This window comes from Panthera tigris, chromosome F2, assembly GCF_018350195.1.
Source record: "Panthera tigris isolate Pti1 chromosome F2, P.tigris_Pti1_mat1.1, whole genome shotgun sequence".
NCBI lineage: Eukaryota > Metazoa > Chordata > Mammalia > Carnivora > Felidae > Panthera > Panthera tigris.
In genome coordinates this window covers 63,829,278-63,847,448 of record NC_056676.1, presented here as the reverse complement: position 1 = coordinate 63,847,448, position 18,171 = coordinate 63,829,278, and the positions used below count along the sequence as shown (strand labels likewise).

At 45.2% G+C, this 18,171-nt stretch overlaps 1 protein-coding gene across 2 annotated transcripts in view; it reads left to right on the top strand.

Moving 5' to 3' along the window:
• Positions 1-1,908: 1,908 nt before the first annotated feature.
• SNTB1 (syntrophin beta 1) overlaps positions 1,909-18,171 on the top strand; it is a 234,924-nt gene continuing 218,661 nt past the window's right edge. The window contains exons 1-2 of one of the 2 annotated variants that reach the window (XM_042973541.1): positions 1,909-2,063; positions 2,585-3,361. In XM_042973541.1, coding sequence (XP_042829475.1) covers positions 2,809-3,361 — 553 coding nt within the window. In that variant the 5' untranslated portion in view covers positions 1,909-2,063; positions 2,585-2,808. Of the gene's footprint in view, positions 2,064-2,371; positions 2,418-2,584; positions 3,362-18,171 lie in introns of those variants that run through there. The other variant, XM_042973542.1, reaches the window with a different exon arrangement.

Here is an 18,171-nt window from a genome sequence, read left to right as displayed (position 1 = left end):
TACTAGTCAGAGGCCAGAGATGCAAAGCTCTTTGAGGGGTGAGATAGGACTTCTCGGCCTGTACGACCACAACAGTCACCAGTTTCAACATATTAACACGTCTAAAATAGTAATTTAAAAAAGTGTCAGTTAGCGGAGGCCAGAGTGCTCTCTAACCTAGGAAAGAGGGACAGGCCAGAGGCAGGGGCTGGCTCTCCCCTTCTACAACCAGGGCGTCTGGGCGCTCCCTCCCAGGGGAAAGGCTGGCCTCACTGCAGGGTGCACCCTGTCTCTAACAGGCTCCAAGGACCTTCAGGAGAGTGTGGGACAAGGGTTAAGAGTCCAGACTCATCCCATCTGGCTTCAAATCCTGACTGCCATTTACTAGCTACATGCCCCGGGCAAGTTATTAAACCTGTATCTCTACTTTTTCACCTATGAAGTGGGAGTGATGGTAATAGTATGGTTCCCCGAGAATTGGTGGGAGGATTAAGTTAATATGTGTAAAGCATGTAGAATAGGGGCTGTTGTTACAAGTCCACCCACAGAGCCACCTGCATGTCTGAGGCCTAATGACATTAAATATTGATCTCCCCTCCTTCAAATGCCACTTTAAGCGAGGTACCTACTTCTTTCCCATGTAGGTTTGCTTACACAGAAACAATGTGCTTGTCACAGAGATTCTGAGAAATTGCCATTCCAGACCCTGTGGTATCTTATGGCAAATCAATAAGTTACTTCTAGTTCTGCCTGGGCCTCCCACCTTGCCTGACCACAGAGGCAAGATGCAGGCATCATGGAAATGGAGGATTTTGGTCTGGGGGCAGATCAGTTTTGATTTCTAAATCATCACACTGGTGTTCTGGTGCCTATTTCCTCCTAGGTATTTTGGGTTACTGCATAGACACTCAGGCTCTGATTTCTCTGAAGAGTGATATGAGTGAATCCTCAGCTCTGAAGCAGAGGGCAGTCCCAACTGCTTTTCTCACCCCACAGTGGTAGACCCGAATGGGCTTCCTATCTGATGCTGGGGCTGCTCTCCCTGCTATGGTACCTTTACATGAAGGAACACAGATCTTGTAGAAAACTGGTGGATTAAAAATGTAGGAAAGGAGGGAGCTTCAAGAGAAAGCATTAAGCCAGGGGCCCCCGCTGACCTGCTTGCAGTGACTTCTCCAAAGAAGTCCAAATGTTTTCATTTCATTCCGGGACACTGCCTGGAACTACAGCTACCCTTTAGGGATTGTCTGGGTTTTAAAGCATTGTCAACTAATAGTGTAAGTCGTTCTGGAAGGGTTAGAGCATGTTCGATAATGTCAACGGTGATGCGCATCAATGGGAATGTGTTTGATAAGATTTCTTTCCTCCTGACATCTTGCGGGGTTGGGTTTACCTTTAAGAACAGCAGATTTGTGAGTTTTATTTTGATTTTGGACAGAGGGGTGAGGTAGGAAGGGGGAAGGGATACACAGAGACTTAAAACTCTTGGGGAGGTCCATGGCACCTGATTATGGTTGAGGGGGAGAACCTGAGAGGTTCAAAGAACAGGAAGGCTCAGTGAGGTTAAGCTATGACGCGGGTTATGTTGGTTGGCATTCCCAGATTGGCCTGGGAAGGTAACCAACAATTATAACCTTCCCCTGGAAAAACGCAGCCTGAGCTCCAAATAAACAACTAGTAAAGGAACTTTTCAGATACAGCCCATTGAAATTGAGTTCTCAAACAATTAACTTCCGATAGTGGATCTTGGGGAGAAAGAGAAAGTCCCAGGAAGCACTTGGGACGGCACTGGGGGAGAAAAGATGGGTCAGAAACATAGAGCATATTCGGTGTTAAAGCTGGGAAGGCATTTGTTCCCGGGGTCTGGGGCAGGCAGTGACCTGCTGAAAACCCCCGCCAGCACAGGCACCTCTCCAGAGATCTGGCAGAAAGACGTCCTGCATTTCAAGTGAGGAAGTTTCGGACACTCGGGTTATGCTGACGTCTCATTCTGAGTTCTTGGGACAGCCTTCCCTCTTAACTTTGCGAGAACCTGGGGCCTCCGTCTGAGTCCACCTGAGAGTCCCTGCGCAAGGGACAGACAGGTAAGAACTCGGCACGAGAAGCCAAGCCCCGGTTGGAGGAAGCCCGAGTGAGGAGGCGTGGATGGAGATACAGCTGGGGGTCAGGACTGAGGGACGATGAGGCGGGACGTAAGAAAGGGAAGGGAGGGGGCAGGAGCGTCGCGTGCGGGGACCTCGGCAGCACGCGCGGTCCCAGCAGAGGTTCGGCGCGGGAGCCCGCGGAAAGGGGAGGGTGGAGAGGCGCGGGCTGGGCGGGGTCGGGGAGCCGGCGCGGGGAAGCTGTCCCTGCGGCGCCCGGCGCTCGGCCGAGCGAGGCGGCGGGGGTCTGAGCCGGCGAGCGGCGCGAGGGCGCCGAGGCCGCGGCGGCTGGAACAGGTGAGCGTCCGCGGGGCGGCGGGTCCCCGCCCTTCCCCGCGGGCGCGCCTCCTCCCAGCCAGCCTCCCGGCGCCGAGCTGCTCCGCGGCTCCCCTGGGTTTGGGCTTTTGCGCTTGGCAGCTGGCTTTTTTCCCCTCCCCTGTTTCTGCCTCTCCTTCTTCTTTTAGGTCGCTCCACCCCGCCCAGGATCCGGCGAAGGGGAACGGGCCGGGCTGCGGCTGCCAACTCGCGCCGGGTGCGTGTGTGCGAACTCCCGGAGCGGCGTCCCGCGCCCTGCCTCCGCCCTGCGCGGCGCGCGCTCCTCGCTCCCCGGGCCCGCGGCCTCCCCCGCAGCCCTTCCCCACTTTTCCCCCCTTTGGCAATCACATGGCATTTTAAGAATGCCGGAAAGATGGCGGTAGCGGCGGCGGCGGCGGCGGCGGCGGGGCCGAGCGGCGGGGGAGGCGGCCGGGCGCAGCGGAGCGGGCTGCTGGAAGTTTTGGTGCGGGATCGCTGGCACAAAGTTCTGGTGAACTTGAGCGAGGACGCCCTGGTTCTGAGCTGCGAGGAGGGCGCCGCGGCGTACAACGGCATCGGGACCGCCACCAATGGCTCGTTCTGCAGGGGCGCCGGCGGCGCGCAGCCCCCGGACTCGCCCGCGGGGGTCCGCACCGCCTTCACCGACCTGCCCGAGCAGGTGCCCGAGTCCATCTCCAACCAGAAGCGCGGCGTGAAGGTGCTGAAGCAGGAGCTGGGCGGGCTGGGCATCAGCATCAAGGGGGGCAAGGAGAACAAGATGCCCATCCTCATCAGCAAGATCTTCAAGGGGCTGGCGGCGGACCAGACCCAAGCCCTGTACGTGGGCGACGCCATCCTGTCGGTGAACGGAGCCGATCTGCGGGACGCCACCCACGACGAGGCGGTGCAGGCGCTGAAGCGCGCCGGCAAGGAGGTGCTGCTGGAAGGTAAGGGGTTAACGCCGCGCGGGCCGCGCACACACCCCCTCACCCTTCCGCCGCACCCTCACTCTCGCCCACGTGCGGACACAGCCCGGGGTTCCGGCGAGTGGGGGCGGCGGGGAGTTTGGACAACTTTACCCCACCTGGGGGCAACTTGTCCCCATGCTAGATAGAGTCTTTGCCGGCTTGGACGCGGCAGGGGTGTGTGAAAGGGCTTGGCGAGCAGGGCTTCTTGAGCTACGTGGCAGGCACAGGGTCTTGGTGCCTAGTGCCCGGTGTCTCATTTTTACCCGCGGATAATCCAAGTGGAGCGTACGTAGGGGTAGGACGTGGTTCTGGAAATGAGGGGCAGCCGTCCACGCTCCGGTGAGAGCTCACTGAACAGTAGCAACTCCGAGAGTTCTGCTTTGGCACAGTTGTCCTCAGGAGCCTGGGCAATCCGGTGAAGAGGGTTCCGTCCCAAAGAGGACAGAGAGGGGGGGCAGTGTTTGAATGCTAAAACCCCGTCACCCTTCCGGACTTCCCTCTTTCAGATTGGAAGCCGGGCTCACGCCGGGGACTTGTGCCAAGGGCTGGGTAGTGTGTTGCGTCTTTGTGCACAAGTTCCCTTCTGGTGCCAGGTGTTCGGCCGGTCAGTCTGGATTCCAGGCTGCTCCTCTGGGTGGAGGGTTGGGGAGGCAGTTTTTCTGCTTGCATTTTCCCGGGATTTTTCCCGAGTAGTGTGCAAACAGTTTTGCATTTTGAAACAGTTTCTCCTGAGTGTGAGGCGTCTTCGAGACGACTCTCTTGAGATCCTATGAGCCCAATCCCCTAGTTTTTCAAGTGAATGGAATAAGTAGTCGCATTACTGTGCCCTTTTGCTGTTAGGAGGGGCAGAAGGGCAATAGGGTATTAAGTGGATAATCATTGTCCTTTCCCACTACGTCTGTATTTACTTGGTAATTGCCTCTCTGCCCCATAGCTTCCTTTGTACATACCTCCGTTAACACAAATATTATGCAATTATTTTTATCTATTTACCCAGCTTTCCCCTCGCTGTAGATTGAGTTGTCTTGGGTCTTTTATTTAGTTATGGGTCACCTCCCTTGAGTTTAGGTGCTCAATGATCTGCAAGCTGAGTGAATAAGTAAACGAACCCACAGCCACAGAAACAAGAGTGTTTCAACCCAGACCTTGTAAACTGGTGGTTGATTTAAATCCTAAATTAAGGACTTAAGTCAATTTCCTGCTCACCAGATGTGGTGCTGGGGTGTGAAACTGCGAAAGTTCAAAGTTGAGAAGCCAGCCTTGTTAACATGTGACGGCTGATGCAACTGTCTGGTACATGATAGTCCACCTCCTGCCTAGAATCCAGAGGCTTCCCCCACCCCCACCATTATTTATCTAGAGGATTTGTGATGTCTTCATGTTTAATTGCTACCCTGGATCCAGAAAAGTAGAAGGCTATTTGCTTTGGTTTGATGATTAACACAAGCAGAAAAAAAGTTTTCTTGACTCAAGTGTGTTGGTTTGTGTGACAAGGGGCAGGTGGGATCTGGGTAAACCACTGGACACCTGCTCAGCTTGCAATACTTATCAGGGGGGACAAAAGGCAGGTGATTTCTGTTTCAAAGCACTGCCCTTCGTTACGACTCTTCTTCTCCTTGGTTTCCACTTAAAGAATAATGACTTAGCAATAGATTAAAAAAAAAAAAAAAAATCTCTCACCCAGAAAGAGGAAGGAAAGGTGACTCCCTGCAGTTGAAAATAAACTTAAAGAAAAAGAATCAAGCAGTTGTGTGACTTTCTGGATGCAGCAACTGAAGAGTGAGTTTTGTAAAAACCTCTAATGTTACATTCTTGCAACATGCCCTCCTGTGTTGCAGGTAGGACCTCTGAGGGAAGGCCCCTGGGCCTCCTAGACAGGAACCGCCTGGGCTTTGGGCCACAACCTTCTTCCCAGCCTGAGTTTTTAGAGATCGAGGGCAGTAAGAGAAGCAAGTAGAGGCCCCGCTCGAAACAATGTCTCTTGTTCTGAGTCAAAGTGTTGGTCCTAAGTGCAAGAGGTGTGATCCTATACCATCAAAGCAAATATCACACACATATCCCTTCTTTTTTAGCTTGGACTAGTACATGGGTGACCAGCTGAAGGGGCAATCAGAGCCACCAGAAAGGCTTCTTAAAATCACATATCTAGTTGCCCATATCCTGAAATGCAGTCTTGATTGCAGAATTTCTACAGAGGAATGGCTTTGTAGACGTAATCTGCTTGGACGAGAGGCTTAGGGAGATGTTTCAAAGATATGTTTATGTGGAAAATGCACAGTTTTTTACTTAGGTTGCTTTTTTTTTTTTTTCCTGGCCTGCCCATGGAGATTAGTTTAGTCCCTTAACTACAGCCAATACGCACCCCATTACACGACGTGCGCCCCCTAGTGGAAAGTCGCTGCCTCTGCTAGTGAAACGCTCTGAAATGAAACGGCTGAACCCCAAGTTTCAATCCCTGCCTCCCAGTTGCAGAATCTACCACAGAATTAACCTCCTTGAGCCTCAGTGTCTTCTGAAAAAAAGGGAATAAAGAAACTCGGCTAGACCTTCTTACTTTACAGGGCTGTTGCATGGAAGAGAAATCTGAGAATAAAAGAAAAACAAGACATGCATCAAATGACTGCTGTGATTAGTTATGTTGCCATTACATGAAATGAAGGTGAAATTGTCCTAAGGGATAGTCCTTTCCTCACACTATACTACACTTTATATTTCTTACTTTTAGTCTCCCTTTAGTTTTTTTACTATGAAACTGTAATGATAGGAGACCATTCCTCTGCCGGAAGGGAGTCATTACAATCGCTAACATTTGGTGAGCACTTATATGTTACAGGCTTTACTTGGATTTGTTCGTTACACTTTTAGTAACTCTGTGAGGCTAGTACTTGTTCCCTGTGGGCTATTTGCTTCAAGTAAAATAGCTAGGAGGTTTCCAGGTTTGTCTCACTTAAAAGCTCATACAAGGGCACCTGGATAGCTCAGTCGGTTACATGTCCGACTTCAGCTCAGGTCATGATCTCACAGCTCATGGGTTCGAGCCCCGCATCGGGCTCTGTGCTGACAGCTCAGAGCCTGGAACCTGCTTCTGATTCTGTCTCCATCTCTCTCTGCCCCTCCCCTGCTTGTACTCTGTGTGTCTCTCCTTCTCTCAAAAGTAAACAAACAAATAAAAGCTCATACTTGTAACTTCTAGGGGAAATTGATACTCTGCGTTTCTCCTTCAACTATATACTTAAGTTGGTTGAAGTTCCTCAGTTATTGGGCTCAAGATGTTCTTCCTCACTCCTCAAATATGCTGAAGTGCTTGGGACAGCCTTGAGCAGGAAAAGCCATTGTGTGGGCTACTCAAAAGGGAGGGACAGAAAAGAGGATTGAGTCTAAAAACCTTAATGCACCAAGTGTATGGCTCAACTTCACAACAAGGCAGGGCCTCTGTCATTGAACACATGGCCAACAAGGAGACTAAATTATAATTCAAACTGAAAATAGAGTGAATAGACAGGGCCACCTAAGTCAGTGTTTAGCCAAATATTCATCAAAGTTAAGGTCAGGTATCTTCACATTATGAACTCATTTCCTATTTTAGGGGGTAAGATCAGGGACCCTACATTCAGCCATGCAAATATTGAACCCCATAATGCCAGGGGATGCCATGTACATGGTGTACAATGAGAATGGCACCCTGTGGAGTTGGGCAGGGTACAGCTGCGTGAATATCCTTGGTAGTTCTGGGTCAGGGGAGGGGTGAATTTTTTGCCGAGATTGGTAGCAAAATAGTAATTTAGAATCTATCGACCTTTTTGTGACTGAAACTAATAAAATTAGTTTCCCCATAACTTTGTCCAGATTGAGGAGTACAGAATGTTCTGGAAGACACATATTGGGGTATGGAAGGTAGGGGTGGGGGGATGAACAGAATCATATCCGGGGCCAAAAGGTATCCTCCGGAACTGATCCAGAAGAGATGGAAACTCAGAGAAGGTCAGAGACTGTTGTTGACATGAACCTTGTCCGTCAAAGCTCCTCCCCCAGTACTGCTCCCAGGAATGCTTGGCTGTTGAGATCATCTAAAATGTCACTTGCACAGTCACTTCCCTTAGTGGTGGAAGTGGGAATGGCAGGGCAGGGAGATGGGGCACAAGGTAGAGGCAGTGGTTTTGTTGCCATGAAATTTCAGGATTGGACGAGAATTTGAACTTTAAAGAATCTTACTTTATTTAGGATGTACAGATCCTTAAAGATTACCCAAGACCTCTGGAATTAAGAGTCTTGAAACTTGGGCTCTTATATTGTAACTAATAGTTACTCTTTTCACAAGATGCTTTAACTTGTTAGGCCTGGATTTTCTTCACTGGGAAGCTAACGAGCTAGGTTAAGGTATCCCTAAACATTATTTCACTTCACATTCTGTAAAGTAAGACCCAACACACTTTTAATAAGAAACCTTTCTAACACCGCTTTTATTTTTATGAAATGAATTTCATAAATAATAAAATCGGACTGTAGTTTACATTTAAAAATCAGCATAATGCCCTATTATTATTAACATTAATAAAATGGAGAAATGAGTAAATCTTTTTAAGTTTATTTATTTGTTTTGAGAGAGAGAGAAAGAAAGAGTAGGGGGGAGGGGCAGAGAGAGAGTACTCTGCTGACAGCAGAGAGTGGAAGTGACGCTAAAACTCACGAACTGAGAGATCATGTGACCTGAGCCGAAGTTGGACATTTAACTGACTGGGCCTCATGGATAAATTATTTTGAAAAAAGTTTCAATTGATAAATGCGTAGTACAACTACACCAGAGGTCTGCATGAGTGAGGTAGATACAGGTACCTGAATGTAAAATCACCATCAATGAATAGCTACAACTGAAGGTGGCTAGGGGTGTGTGGTGTCATTTGGGATCTGGAAGAATCTTGCACTGTGAAGGGCTGCCTCAGATGTTGCAAGATGTCTAGCTTCCCTGGCTCCTATCACGAAATGCTAGGAATATGCCACTGCCACTCCCCTGGACCCCCAAAATGCCTCCATAAATATCTGAACTGCTACTGAGAAGGGCTATTTTGACCCTCCAGCCTCTTGAGAACATTCTGTAAGAATACTGATTCTGGGGGCGCCTGGGTGGCTCAGTGGCTTAAGCGTCCAACTTCAGCTCAGGTCATGATTTTGCCATTCATGAGTTTGGGGCCCCGTGTCGGGTTCTGGGCTGACAGCACAGAGCCTGGAGCCTGGTTTGGATTCTGTGTCTCCCTCTCTTTCTGTCCCTTCCCTGCTCACACTCTGTCTCTCTCAATAAATATGTAAATAAATAAATAAATAAATAAACATTAAAAAAAAGAATATTGGTTCTGCTTTACCACTTTATACAGTAGTCCCCTTATCCTGGGTTTTGCTTTCCACGGTTTCAGCTTCGCAAGGTTCACCATGGCCTGGAAGAAGATGATCTTCCTCTGACATAGTGTCAGAGGGTCAGTAGTAGCCTAACGCTCTGTCACAATGCATGCATCCTTCACCTCACTTCATCCCATCACGTAGGCATGCTATTATTTCCCGTCATCACAGGAAGGGCAAGTACAGGACAGTAAGATATTTTGAGAGAGAGAAAGGCCACATTCATGTAGCTTTTATGGTAGTGATTGATATAATTGTTCTATTTTATTATTAGGTATTGATGTTAATCTCTCACTGTGCCTAATTTATAAATTAAGCTTTATCGTAGGTGTGTATGTATAGGAGAAAAACACAGTCTATATAAGGTTCAGTACAGTCTGTGGTTTCAGGCATCCACAGGGGGTCTTGGAACATATCCTCTGCCGGGCACAGCAGTACCTAACCTTTTGCAAACTCTTTACAGATGTAATAAGAGCTAACATTTATATAATATTTGCATCATGCCAGATGCTGTTCTAAGCACTTCACATGGACTAAATCATTGGGTTCTCCCAGTAACCCAATATGATTAGAATGTCTGCTTTATAGATGAGAAAACTGAGGCACAGATCATTTAAGTCACTTGCCACTGAAACAGTGAATAAATGCTGCTGCTGAGATGTAAACACAGGCCTTATCGCTTTGGATCTTCATAAACAGACTCAGGCGATGAGCAGATTAGGGGTGCTTAACCTCAGTTTATTGATTAGGAGAGTGAAGCTCCTTGGTGGCTCAGTTGGTTAAGTGTCAGACTCTGAATTTTGGCTCCGGTCGTAATCTCAGGTCATGATCTCATAGTTGTGAGATTGAGCCCTGTGTGTGGCTCTGCATGGAGTGTAGAGCCTGCCTAAGACGCTCTCTCTCCCTCTCCCTCTGCCCCACCCCTGCTTGCGTGCATGGTGTGATCTCTCTGTCTCTGATAGATAGATAGATAGATAGATAGATAGATAGATAGATAGAAAAAAATAAAAAGGAGAGTAAAGCTCCAACAGGTCCCATGATTTGTCCTATTTAGGTCTTCTACTTTCTTGTCTGGTGTATTAGTTTTCTATTGCTGCTCTAACAAATTTCCCAAAACCTTAGTAAATTAAAAGACAAATTTATTATCTTATGTTTTTTTTGTTTTTTTTTTTTTTTAAGTCAGAAGTCTGATGCAGATCTCAATGAGCCAAAATCAGGGTATCCACAGTGCTGAATTCCTTTCTGGAGACCCTAGAAGAGAATCTGTCCCCTTGCTTTTTCCAGAAGCTTCTAGAGACTACTCAAATGCTTTAGCTCATGGCTCCCTTACATTTTTGAAGCCTGGTAGCAACTTGAATCTTTCTCAAACTGAAACAGTCCAACCTCCATTCTGCCTTCTCCTTGCATTTTTAAGGATTTGTGATTACCATGGTCACCCTAAGATAATCCAGGACAATTTCCCTATTTTAAATATATTTTAAATTAGAATTTCCCTGATTAGCAACCTTAATTCACCTTGAAACCCTAATTCCTCTTTGCCATGCAAGGTAACATATGGTTGGGATCTGGAGACTAGGATGTGGGCATCTTGGGAGTGGGGGTAGGGGACATTTTTTCTGCCTGTTACATCTGGTTCGGTGAAGTTATAATGGTACAGAGTTCCCAGGTAGCACTTCAAGAATATCCTCAACCATGTAAAGGATCATGTCCTGTCACACTGCAAATGAGTTCCTCACTTATTCATTTATTTACCCATCTAACAGGTAACTTATGGAGTATCTTTCATGTGATACCACTAGGGCATTGCCCTCAAGGAACAATGTTATGGTGACAGATGCCGATAAGCACCATGCAGGCAGGTACAGGATGGAGTAAAAAGTGCTGTAGCGAGGTCATCATGGGATGCTGTGTGCTGTGGTAGCCTATGGGAAGGGCATCTGGCCCATTCTTGGACAGGCCTATGGAAGGCAAAAGTCTCAAGGCAGCCCAACAAAGAGCGTGGCTATCAGCTGTCGCTCAGTGTCAGTAGGTGGGAGGAATGTGACCTTCAGACCTTGTTAAGGGGCAGGAAGGGAAAAAGACCAGAGAATTGAGCAGGAATCAAGGCTTCTAGGCCTTATGATAGGGTTGGATTTCATTCTCAGGGTGAAGTGTTGTAAGTAGGAAAATGTCATGCTGGGTTTCACATTTCAAGAAGATAATTCTCCTGAGCCATGCGTCTAGTGACGTGACCCAGCTTCATGTGCTCACCTGGCAGCACCAGTGTTCAGACACTTCACCCTGAGTTATGCTTAGGGGCACCTTCCCCGGCAAGGCTTAGGTTGATAAGGTGACTTCACTCACATCATGATGTTATCACTAGGTCAACCCTGTGTGGATCATTGGACTACTGGCCTAAGGATCCTTTTCTGTATAGGAGGAAATGGAGGTGCTAGAGATGAGGTGACTGGCCTGCGGTTACCTTGTAGATGAGGGAGCTGGACATCAGATTATCTAATACCCATCCAGTTCTTCCTACTGCATACTACACAAAGTCAAGACATTGTACAGTGGACACAATGAAGTCTTAAAGGTATAAGGCATGGCCTCTGATTTCAGGGAGTTGACAGTTATTAAGGAAGTAGGGCATTTGAGGATGATTGTAAAGTTTTTGAGATTAGTCGTACAAATTGTGTGATCTATAGCATCTATAGCATGGTACCTGGCACACCTTAGGCTGATTTTAAAATGTCTTAGGAAGCAAAAAATAGGACAGACAGAAGGGAGGAAGAAGGGAAGGAGAGAGTGAGTGGGGGAATCAGGGAGGGAGAAGGGAAGGACAGACAGCAAGGTAGGAAGGGAGGGGGGAGGGAAAGTAATTTGGGGACTTAGTGACTTTCTCTGATGACTCCCCTCCTCCAGCACTCATGCTACTAGACGTGGTGATGATACACATTTGGCATCTGACAATGAAGACTATGGCTTGGTCTGTAGAGCAGAATTATGGAAGTCACTTTATAGAGTTGGGAGGCACGTACTTAACATAGACCGGTCTTGAAAGACAAAAGAGGAGCCAGACATGATTTTAAAAGTTATTGGGAAATGTAATTATCCTTCTAATGTTATAACCACCTTTCCTTTGCCCCCCTGTAGCTCAGGGACCTACAAGTCTGAATATGTTAAGAACACTTTCTACCTGGAGAGATGAAAACTGTCTGCTTAGATATTTTAATTGTTTCTTTTTTAAAGCTTACGCGTGAGAATTCAGACTGTATTCTTTATCAGGAAGCCGGTCAGAATGGTCTTTCAATTCTGTATTCCTGTATTCCTGCCTTGGTGAGGAATGCTCTTCATGTCCCTTGATGCTTGTAGCACTCACCCCCATGGAGTGCCAATCAGAAATAACTCACCGCACAGGGCTCCGCATTTGTGAAAGGCATCTAGCCGAAGCTACCATTGGTCTGTTTGGTGAAGGGAAATTCTTCTCTGGTAGCTAGAATTCTCTGGCCTACTGAGACTTCTGTTTCAAACGATGCATTTCAAAGCAGATAATGTTAAAGAAAAGCCAGAATTTCCCCCTGCATTTATACTGAGGGTTTTATATACCAAACCTCATTACCTACTTCAGTGGCTTTGATCTATAATAATAGCTTGCCTTTAGCTCTGGCCCGCAGATCCAGACTTAAGAGAAAGTATGATACACACACCACGAAGTAAATGTCCTAACAGACCCATGCAAATGAGCCCCACTCCCAAAGTAGGGTAGAGAAGATGGAATAGTGGTTATAATGGGAATTAAAATGATGCCCCATACTTTAGCTCAGTGCTTTTGAAACTACTTCTTCCTGTGATTTGAAGCATCATTCTCAGCTTGTTGAGAAGTGTGGGAAGCTCCATCTCAAACTCGACTGGTTGCTCAGTGTGTCTGCAGCTAACCTACCCAGTTCATGTGCTTGCTGTTCAAACTGGCCTTGTTTCTTCTCACTGCAGTGTCTTTCCCAGAGGAGTAGAATGCAGTGGTTTAGAGGGAGGGCCTTGGAGTTACCCAGCGTGGGCTTACATTCTTGTTCTATCTCTTTCTCACTGTGTGAGCTTGAGCAAGTTACTTAACAACAAGCCTCAATTTCTTAATCAGTAGGTTTATTGTGAGGGCTAGAGTAATTATGTATGTAAAGTGGTTAGCTCATTGCCTGGAACATAGTAAGCACTAAATATTTTCTAACTGTATATATAACATGTCACATTGCATGCTTAGCTAAGTACTGTTTGCACACAGAGGTCTTAAGCATACAAGTGAAATGATGGGTTCAATCATGTTACATAAAGTCTTTGTGGGCGGGGACACAAAGGACAGTTTGGGATTTGCCATGGTAGGGAACTGAAGGATGCAACTGATGGCCTAGGAGAGTTGGTTTGCCTTGTAGGGGTGAATTATGATCCCACAAGGGTGTATTTCATTGATGATTTTTAGTAGCATCAGATGTTTTCTTTTTTAAAAAAAAAATTTTTTTTTTTAACGTTTTTATTTATTTTTGAGACAGAGAGAGACAGAGCATGAACAGGGGAGGGGCAGAGAGAGAGGGAGACACAGAATCGGAAGCAGGCTCCAGGCTCTGAGCCATCAGCCCAGAGCCTGACTCGGGGCTCGAACTCACGGACCGTGAGATCGTGACCTGAGCTGAAGTCGGACGCTTAACCGACTGAGCCACCCAGGCACCCCGCATTAGATGTTTTCCGTCAAACAGATCACAGTGTAGGCTGCTGTGGTTTTTGGTGGGCAAATGTGAACTTTGTCTTAAAATGCTGATATGCAGGAACGTGCAAAAAAGTGTTTTGTAAAGGGAAAGTGGGCAAGTAAGGATTTAACTTACACAGCAAAATTCAAAATTCTTTGAAAATTTGTCTAGTGCTTATAGGGGTGTGGAGCTCTTACTGGCCAAAAGAAACCCAAAAGTTTCTTTTGTTAAAATGTGGGCGGTGCCTGGGTGGCTTAGTTGGTTGAGAGTCCAACTCTTGATTTCAGCTCAGGTCATGGTTGCAGGGTCGTGGGATCCAGCCCCTCTGTGCTGAATGTGGATCCTGCTTAAGATTCTCTCTCTCTCTCTCTCTCTCTCTCTCTCTCTCTCTCTCTCTCTCTCTCTCTCCCCCCCTCCCTCCCTCTCTCCCCCGCTCCCCGCCCCTCTTCCTCACTCACACATGCACTCTTTATCTCTCAAATTAAAAAAAAAAAAAAAGAGGTGAAATATTTATATAGGTGTTACTAAGCCAGCATTATACTTTAGTTTTTTATGGTTTTAATTTAATGCTGTATTTCATGGAATCTAAGAGACAATCCAGTGGAATTGTATCTGTACCCTCAAAAAAAAATAATGTTTAAGATGGGGTGTCTAATGGGATACCTGCTTAAAGTTTTGATGTAAGGGACTATCTCTTCAATGCAGGGATAAGTGAAAAATAAACCCATCACACAGAAAGGGACAACAAAGAAACTCACACATATCAGATTTAGTCCTGGTAGAAGGCAGAAAAAATATACCTGCTAAGATTTTGAATGGCAAGTCGGTTCTACTAAATATGTAGGTCTGAATGTAGTGTCAGTGTGAGTTAAAAAAAACAAAAAACAAAAAACAAAACTTAGGCAGATAATTTAAAGTGATTTCAGATTGGGAGGGCCCCTGATGAATGATAGGAGTGGTTGTAAATTCTGTCTACAAGAATTCAGCTTCCATCTGGGCCTCCAGCGATTTTAAGGCACATTCCCCAAATCAGAAATGATAAAATGTGAAAAAAGAATGGGCAGTTTAGATTGATGAGATATGGGTTATTATAGTCACATAACTAGTTATTAAAATAATTTTTCTGGTAATGTTTGTAAGGTGAGGACCTTGTCGGTAGATTGAAGGAAAAATCTGTAGAGGGATGAGATGAAATTCCTTTTCTTCTGAAATAGAACAGTCCAGAGAGAGACAGGTGTGGAGTAATAAATTACATTTACATATATTTCAAGTATATTCTATAATAATAAAAATAATAATTTATATTTATAAGTAATATAAATGCTGTAGCAGAACTTGTGGAATATCTGAAGGTACTAAGGATACCTGGAGTGGAAAAGAATGCTTCAGAGAAGAGGTAACTTGTACAGTAGGGCGATGTAAGCAAAGTGAAGTTTAAAGTGTAGGTAATTACTTGGCTGTTTGCGACCCTGCATTTCAAATACTTTCACCTGAAAGCTTTTAATCTGCAATAAAAATCAAAGTTAATGATTTTTCTCTTTTGTTTCCAATATCCATATATTGTCCTCTGTTCTCTACTTCACGTTTAGAATTTATCTAAACCAGGGGCACCTGGGTGGCTCAGTCAGTTAAGCATTGGACTCTTGACTTCAGCTCAGGCCATGAACTCATGGTTCATGAGTTCAAGCCCCACATCAGGCTCTGCTCTGGCAGCACAGAGCCTGCTTGGGATTCTGTTGTCCTCACTCTCTGCCCTTCCCCGACTCACTGTCTTTCTCTCTCTCTCAAAATAAATAAAAATAAACTAAAAAAAAAAAGAATTTGTCTAAATCAAAATAATATATGCAAAAAAATAATATATGTTTATAGCATTCCTTTGTGCACCCTACCCCATACCTTCTCTGTTGTCCCCCAGAATATTAGAAAACATATTTTAATTAATAACTTAATGATTTTTATTAAAAATATTTTAATAGAAGTATAGGTATATTATATTTATAATATTAGAATATATTTCTAATCCTAGTATATATAGAAATATATATTCTAATACTCCAAATAATATGCCTATACTGCTACTTCTTAATATATCAGTTTTAGCCACTATTGACAGAATTAGTGATCATGTCAATATTGTTCCATTTTGTAGCCATGTAAAAGTCAATGATCAGGTTTCTTACAGTTACTCACAGCTTTTCTTTTTTTTCCATTTGTTTCATTTTCTTTTCTTTTTATTTTTTATTTAAAAAATCTTTTCGGGGGGCGCCTGGGTGGCTCAGTCGGTTAAATGTCCGACTTCGGCTCAGGTCATGATCTCATAGTTCGTGAGTTCGAGCCTCACATCAGGCTCTGTGCTGACAGTTTAGAGCCTGGAGTCTACTTTGGATTGTGTGTCTCCCTCTCTCTCTCTGCCCCTCCCCTGCTCATGCTCTGTCTCTGTCTCAAAAATAAATAAAAACATTAAAAATAAATAAAAAATAAAAAAAATTTTTTTAATGTTTATGTATTATTGAAAGACAGAGAGAGTCAGAGCATGAGCAGGGGAGAGGCAGAGGGAGAGGGAGACACAGAATCCGAAGCAACCTCCAGGCTCTGAGCTGTCAGCACAGAGCCTGATGCAGGGCTTGAATTCACAAGCCGTGAGATCATGACCTGAGCCAAAGTTGGATGCCTAACTGAGTGAGCCCCCCAGGAGCCTCCCCTTTTTTTTAAAGAGAGAGAGAGAGTGCATGGGCAGAGGGAGAAGGAGAGAGAGAATCTTATGTAGGTTCCACGCCCAGCGTGGAGCCAGACATGGGGCTCGATGTCATGAACTGTGAGATCATGACCTGAGCTGAAACCAAGAGTCAGACACTTAACCAACTGAGCCACCCAGTCACCCCTTGCTTCATTTTCTTATACCTGTCTGTACATTTTTTTCCCCTGAAGCACCACTATATTTATCAAATTTCTAGGAAATTTGTTCTTTTTCAAATGCTCATACATGTTGAATCCCGCACACATTCTGTTTATTTTCCCACCCTGCTGCTGTGGACTGGTTCTCTCTTGGTCTGGCGCATGGCCGTCTTCCTCAAGCCGTCCTGGGCTTTCTTCTCTGTCACCTTCACTTGTGGTTTACTCCCTAGTTTTGCTGGACAACATTCATCAGTAGCTTCCTGAGAAAGAACGTGTGGGAGGCAAATAGTTGAAAATATCTTTAATCTGTTCTCTCACTGGACTGATACTTTGGGTGTGATAGGCTGAGTGAGCATTTTTCCCTTGGTAGTTTTCAGAGTGTCTGTGAGAAGCCTTTCTGCTGTGAGAAGTCTCACTTTTTTTTACACGTGACCTGTTTTTTTCTTTTGGTCTGGAAACTTCTAATTTTTCTTTTTATCACTGATATTCTGAGTTATAAGTAGCGATTGGCCTTGGTGTGGAAGTTTTCTTAATCAATTTTCTAAGACCTTGATAGGTACAGGTAGGCTAAAGCTGTGGTTCCCAAACTATGTGCCAAGGTGTTGTAGGTCACCCGAGTGAACTCACAAGAGTGCCAGGGAATATTCTGAAATTTTGAGGAAAACATAGCAACATCTGTTGGCCACTAGGCGAACCATTAACTGGAGACTTAATATTAGATTGCTACATTCCTTCCATGATGTCAATATCTTTGCAGAACTGGGTTTTCTGCAGTTGCCATGATTTCAAAACACACACACACACACACACACACACACACACACACACACAAACAAGTACCACACAAATCAAAACATAGTGTGGAACAGGAAATGAGGGTGGCAGTATTCAATATGATTTCTAGGTTTGAGAAGTTGTATAGTGCCCAGCAGTTACTAAGTTTTTAGGACATAAAGAGTCCTTTAAGTAGTTTGGATTTAACTACTTAAAACACTGAATTGGAAGGTATCTCTTTGGGCCTAGGCATGTCATGAAAAAGTTACTGAGACATTACGCGTGTCATTTAATGAGTAGACTGGGACCTGTATTCTGAAGAATCTTACACTTCAGTTCTGGAACATTTTCTTGTTTGATTTCTTTGATCATTCCTCTCCTCCATTTTCTTTGCTTCCTGTGCATAGAAATTCTTTTGGTTGGATGTTGGACCCTCTGTATTGACACATCAGCAAGCTGATTTGTGTCGTTGTCTTGTTGGTTTTTCTCCAGTTTTCCTTCTCTGTTTACTTTTGTTCTTTTTCATGGAGAATTACTAGATTTTTATCTGCAACGCTTGTATTGATTTTTTTCATCCATCATATCACTAAGGTCCAAGAATATTTTCTTATTCTCACTGTTCATTTTTTAAATAGCATCCTCTTGTATTGTGGATGCGACGACATCTTTGCTGATCTCTCTGAGAGTATTAATAGTTTTTTGAAGGATTTTTTTTCACTAGTATTGACTCAGATGTCTCCAAGTTCCTTTCTCTGTGCTTCAATTTTCGGTGTGTTATGCATAGCTAATAGTTTCATCTATTTTGAGATTTGTTCCATTTTTGTATTCCCCTAGAGGCAGAACCTGAGCTGAGGATCTCAGGGCAAGAAGTTGATTTGGGATACAAGCCCAAGAAACACTGGTGGTGGAGTAGAAACACGAGCTAGTAAAGGGAATGAGCCCATAAAGGCCCCTCTGTGGACCACTCAGTCACTGTGGCACTTAGCATATTTTCACCTGACATTCGAGGAAGCA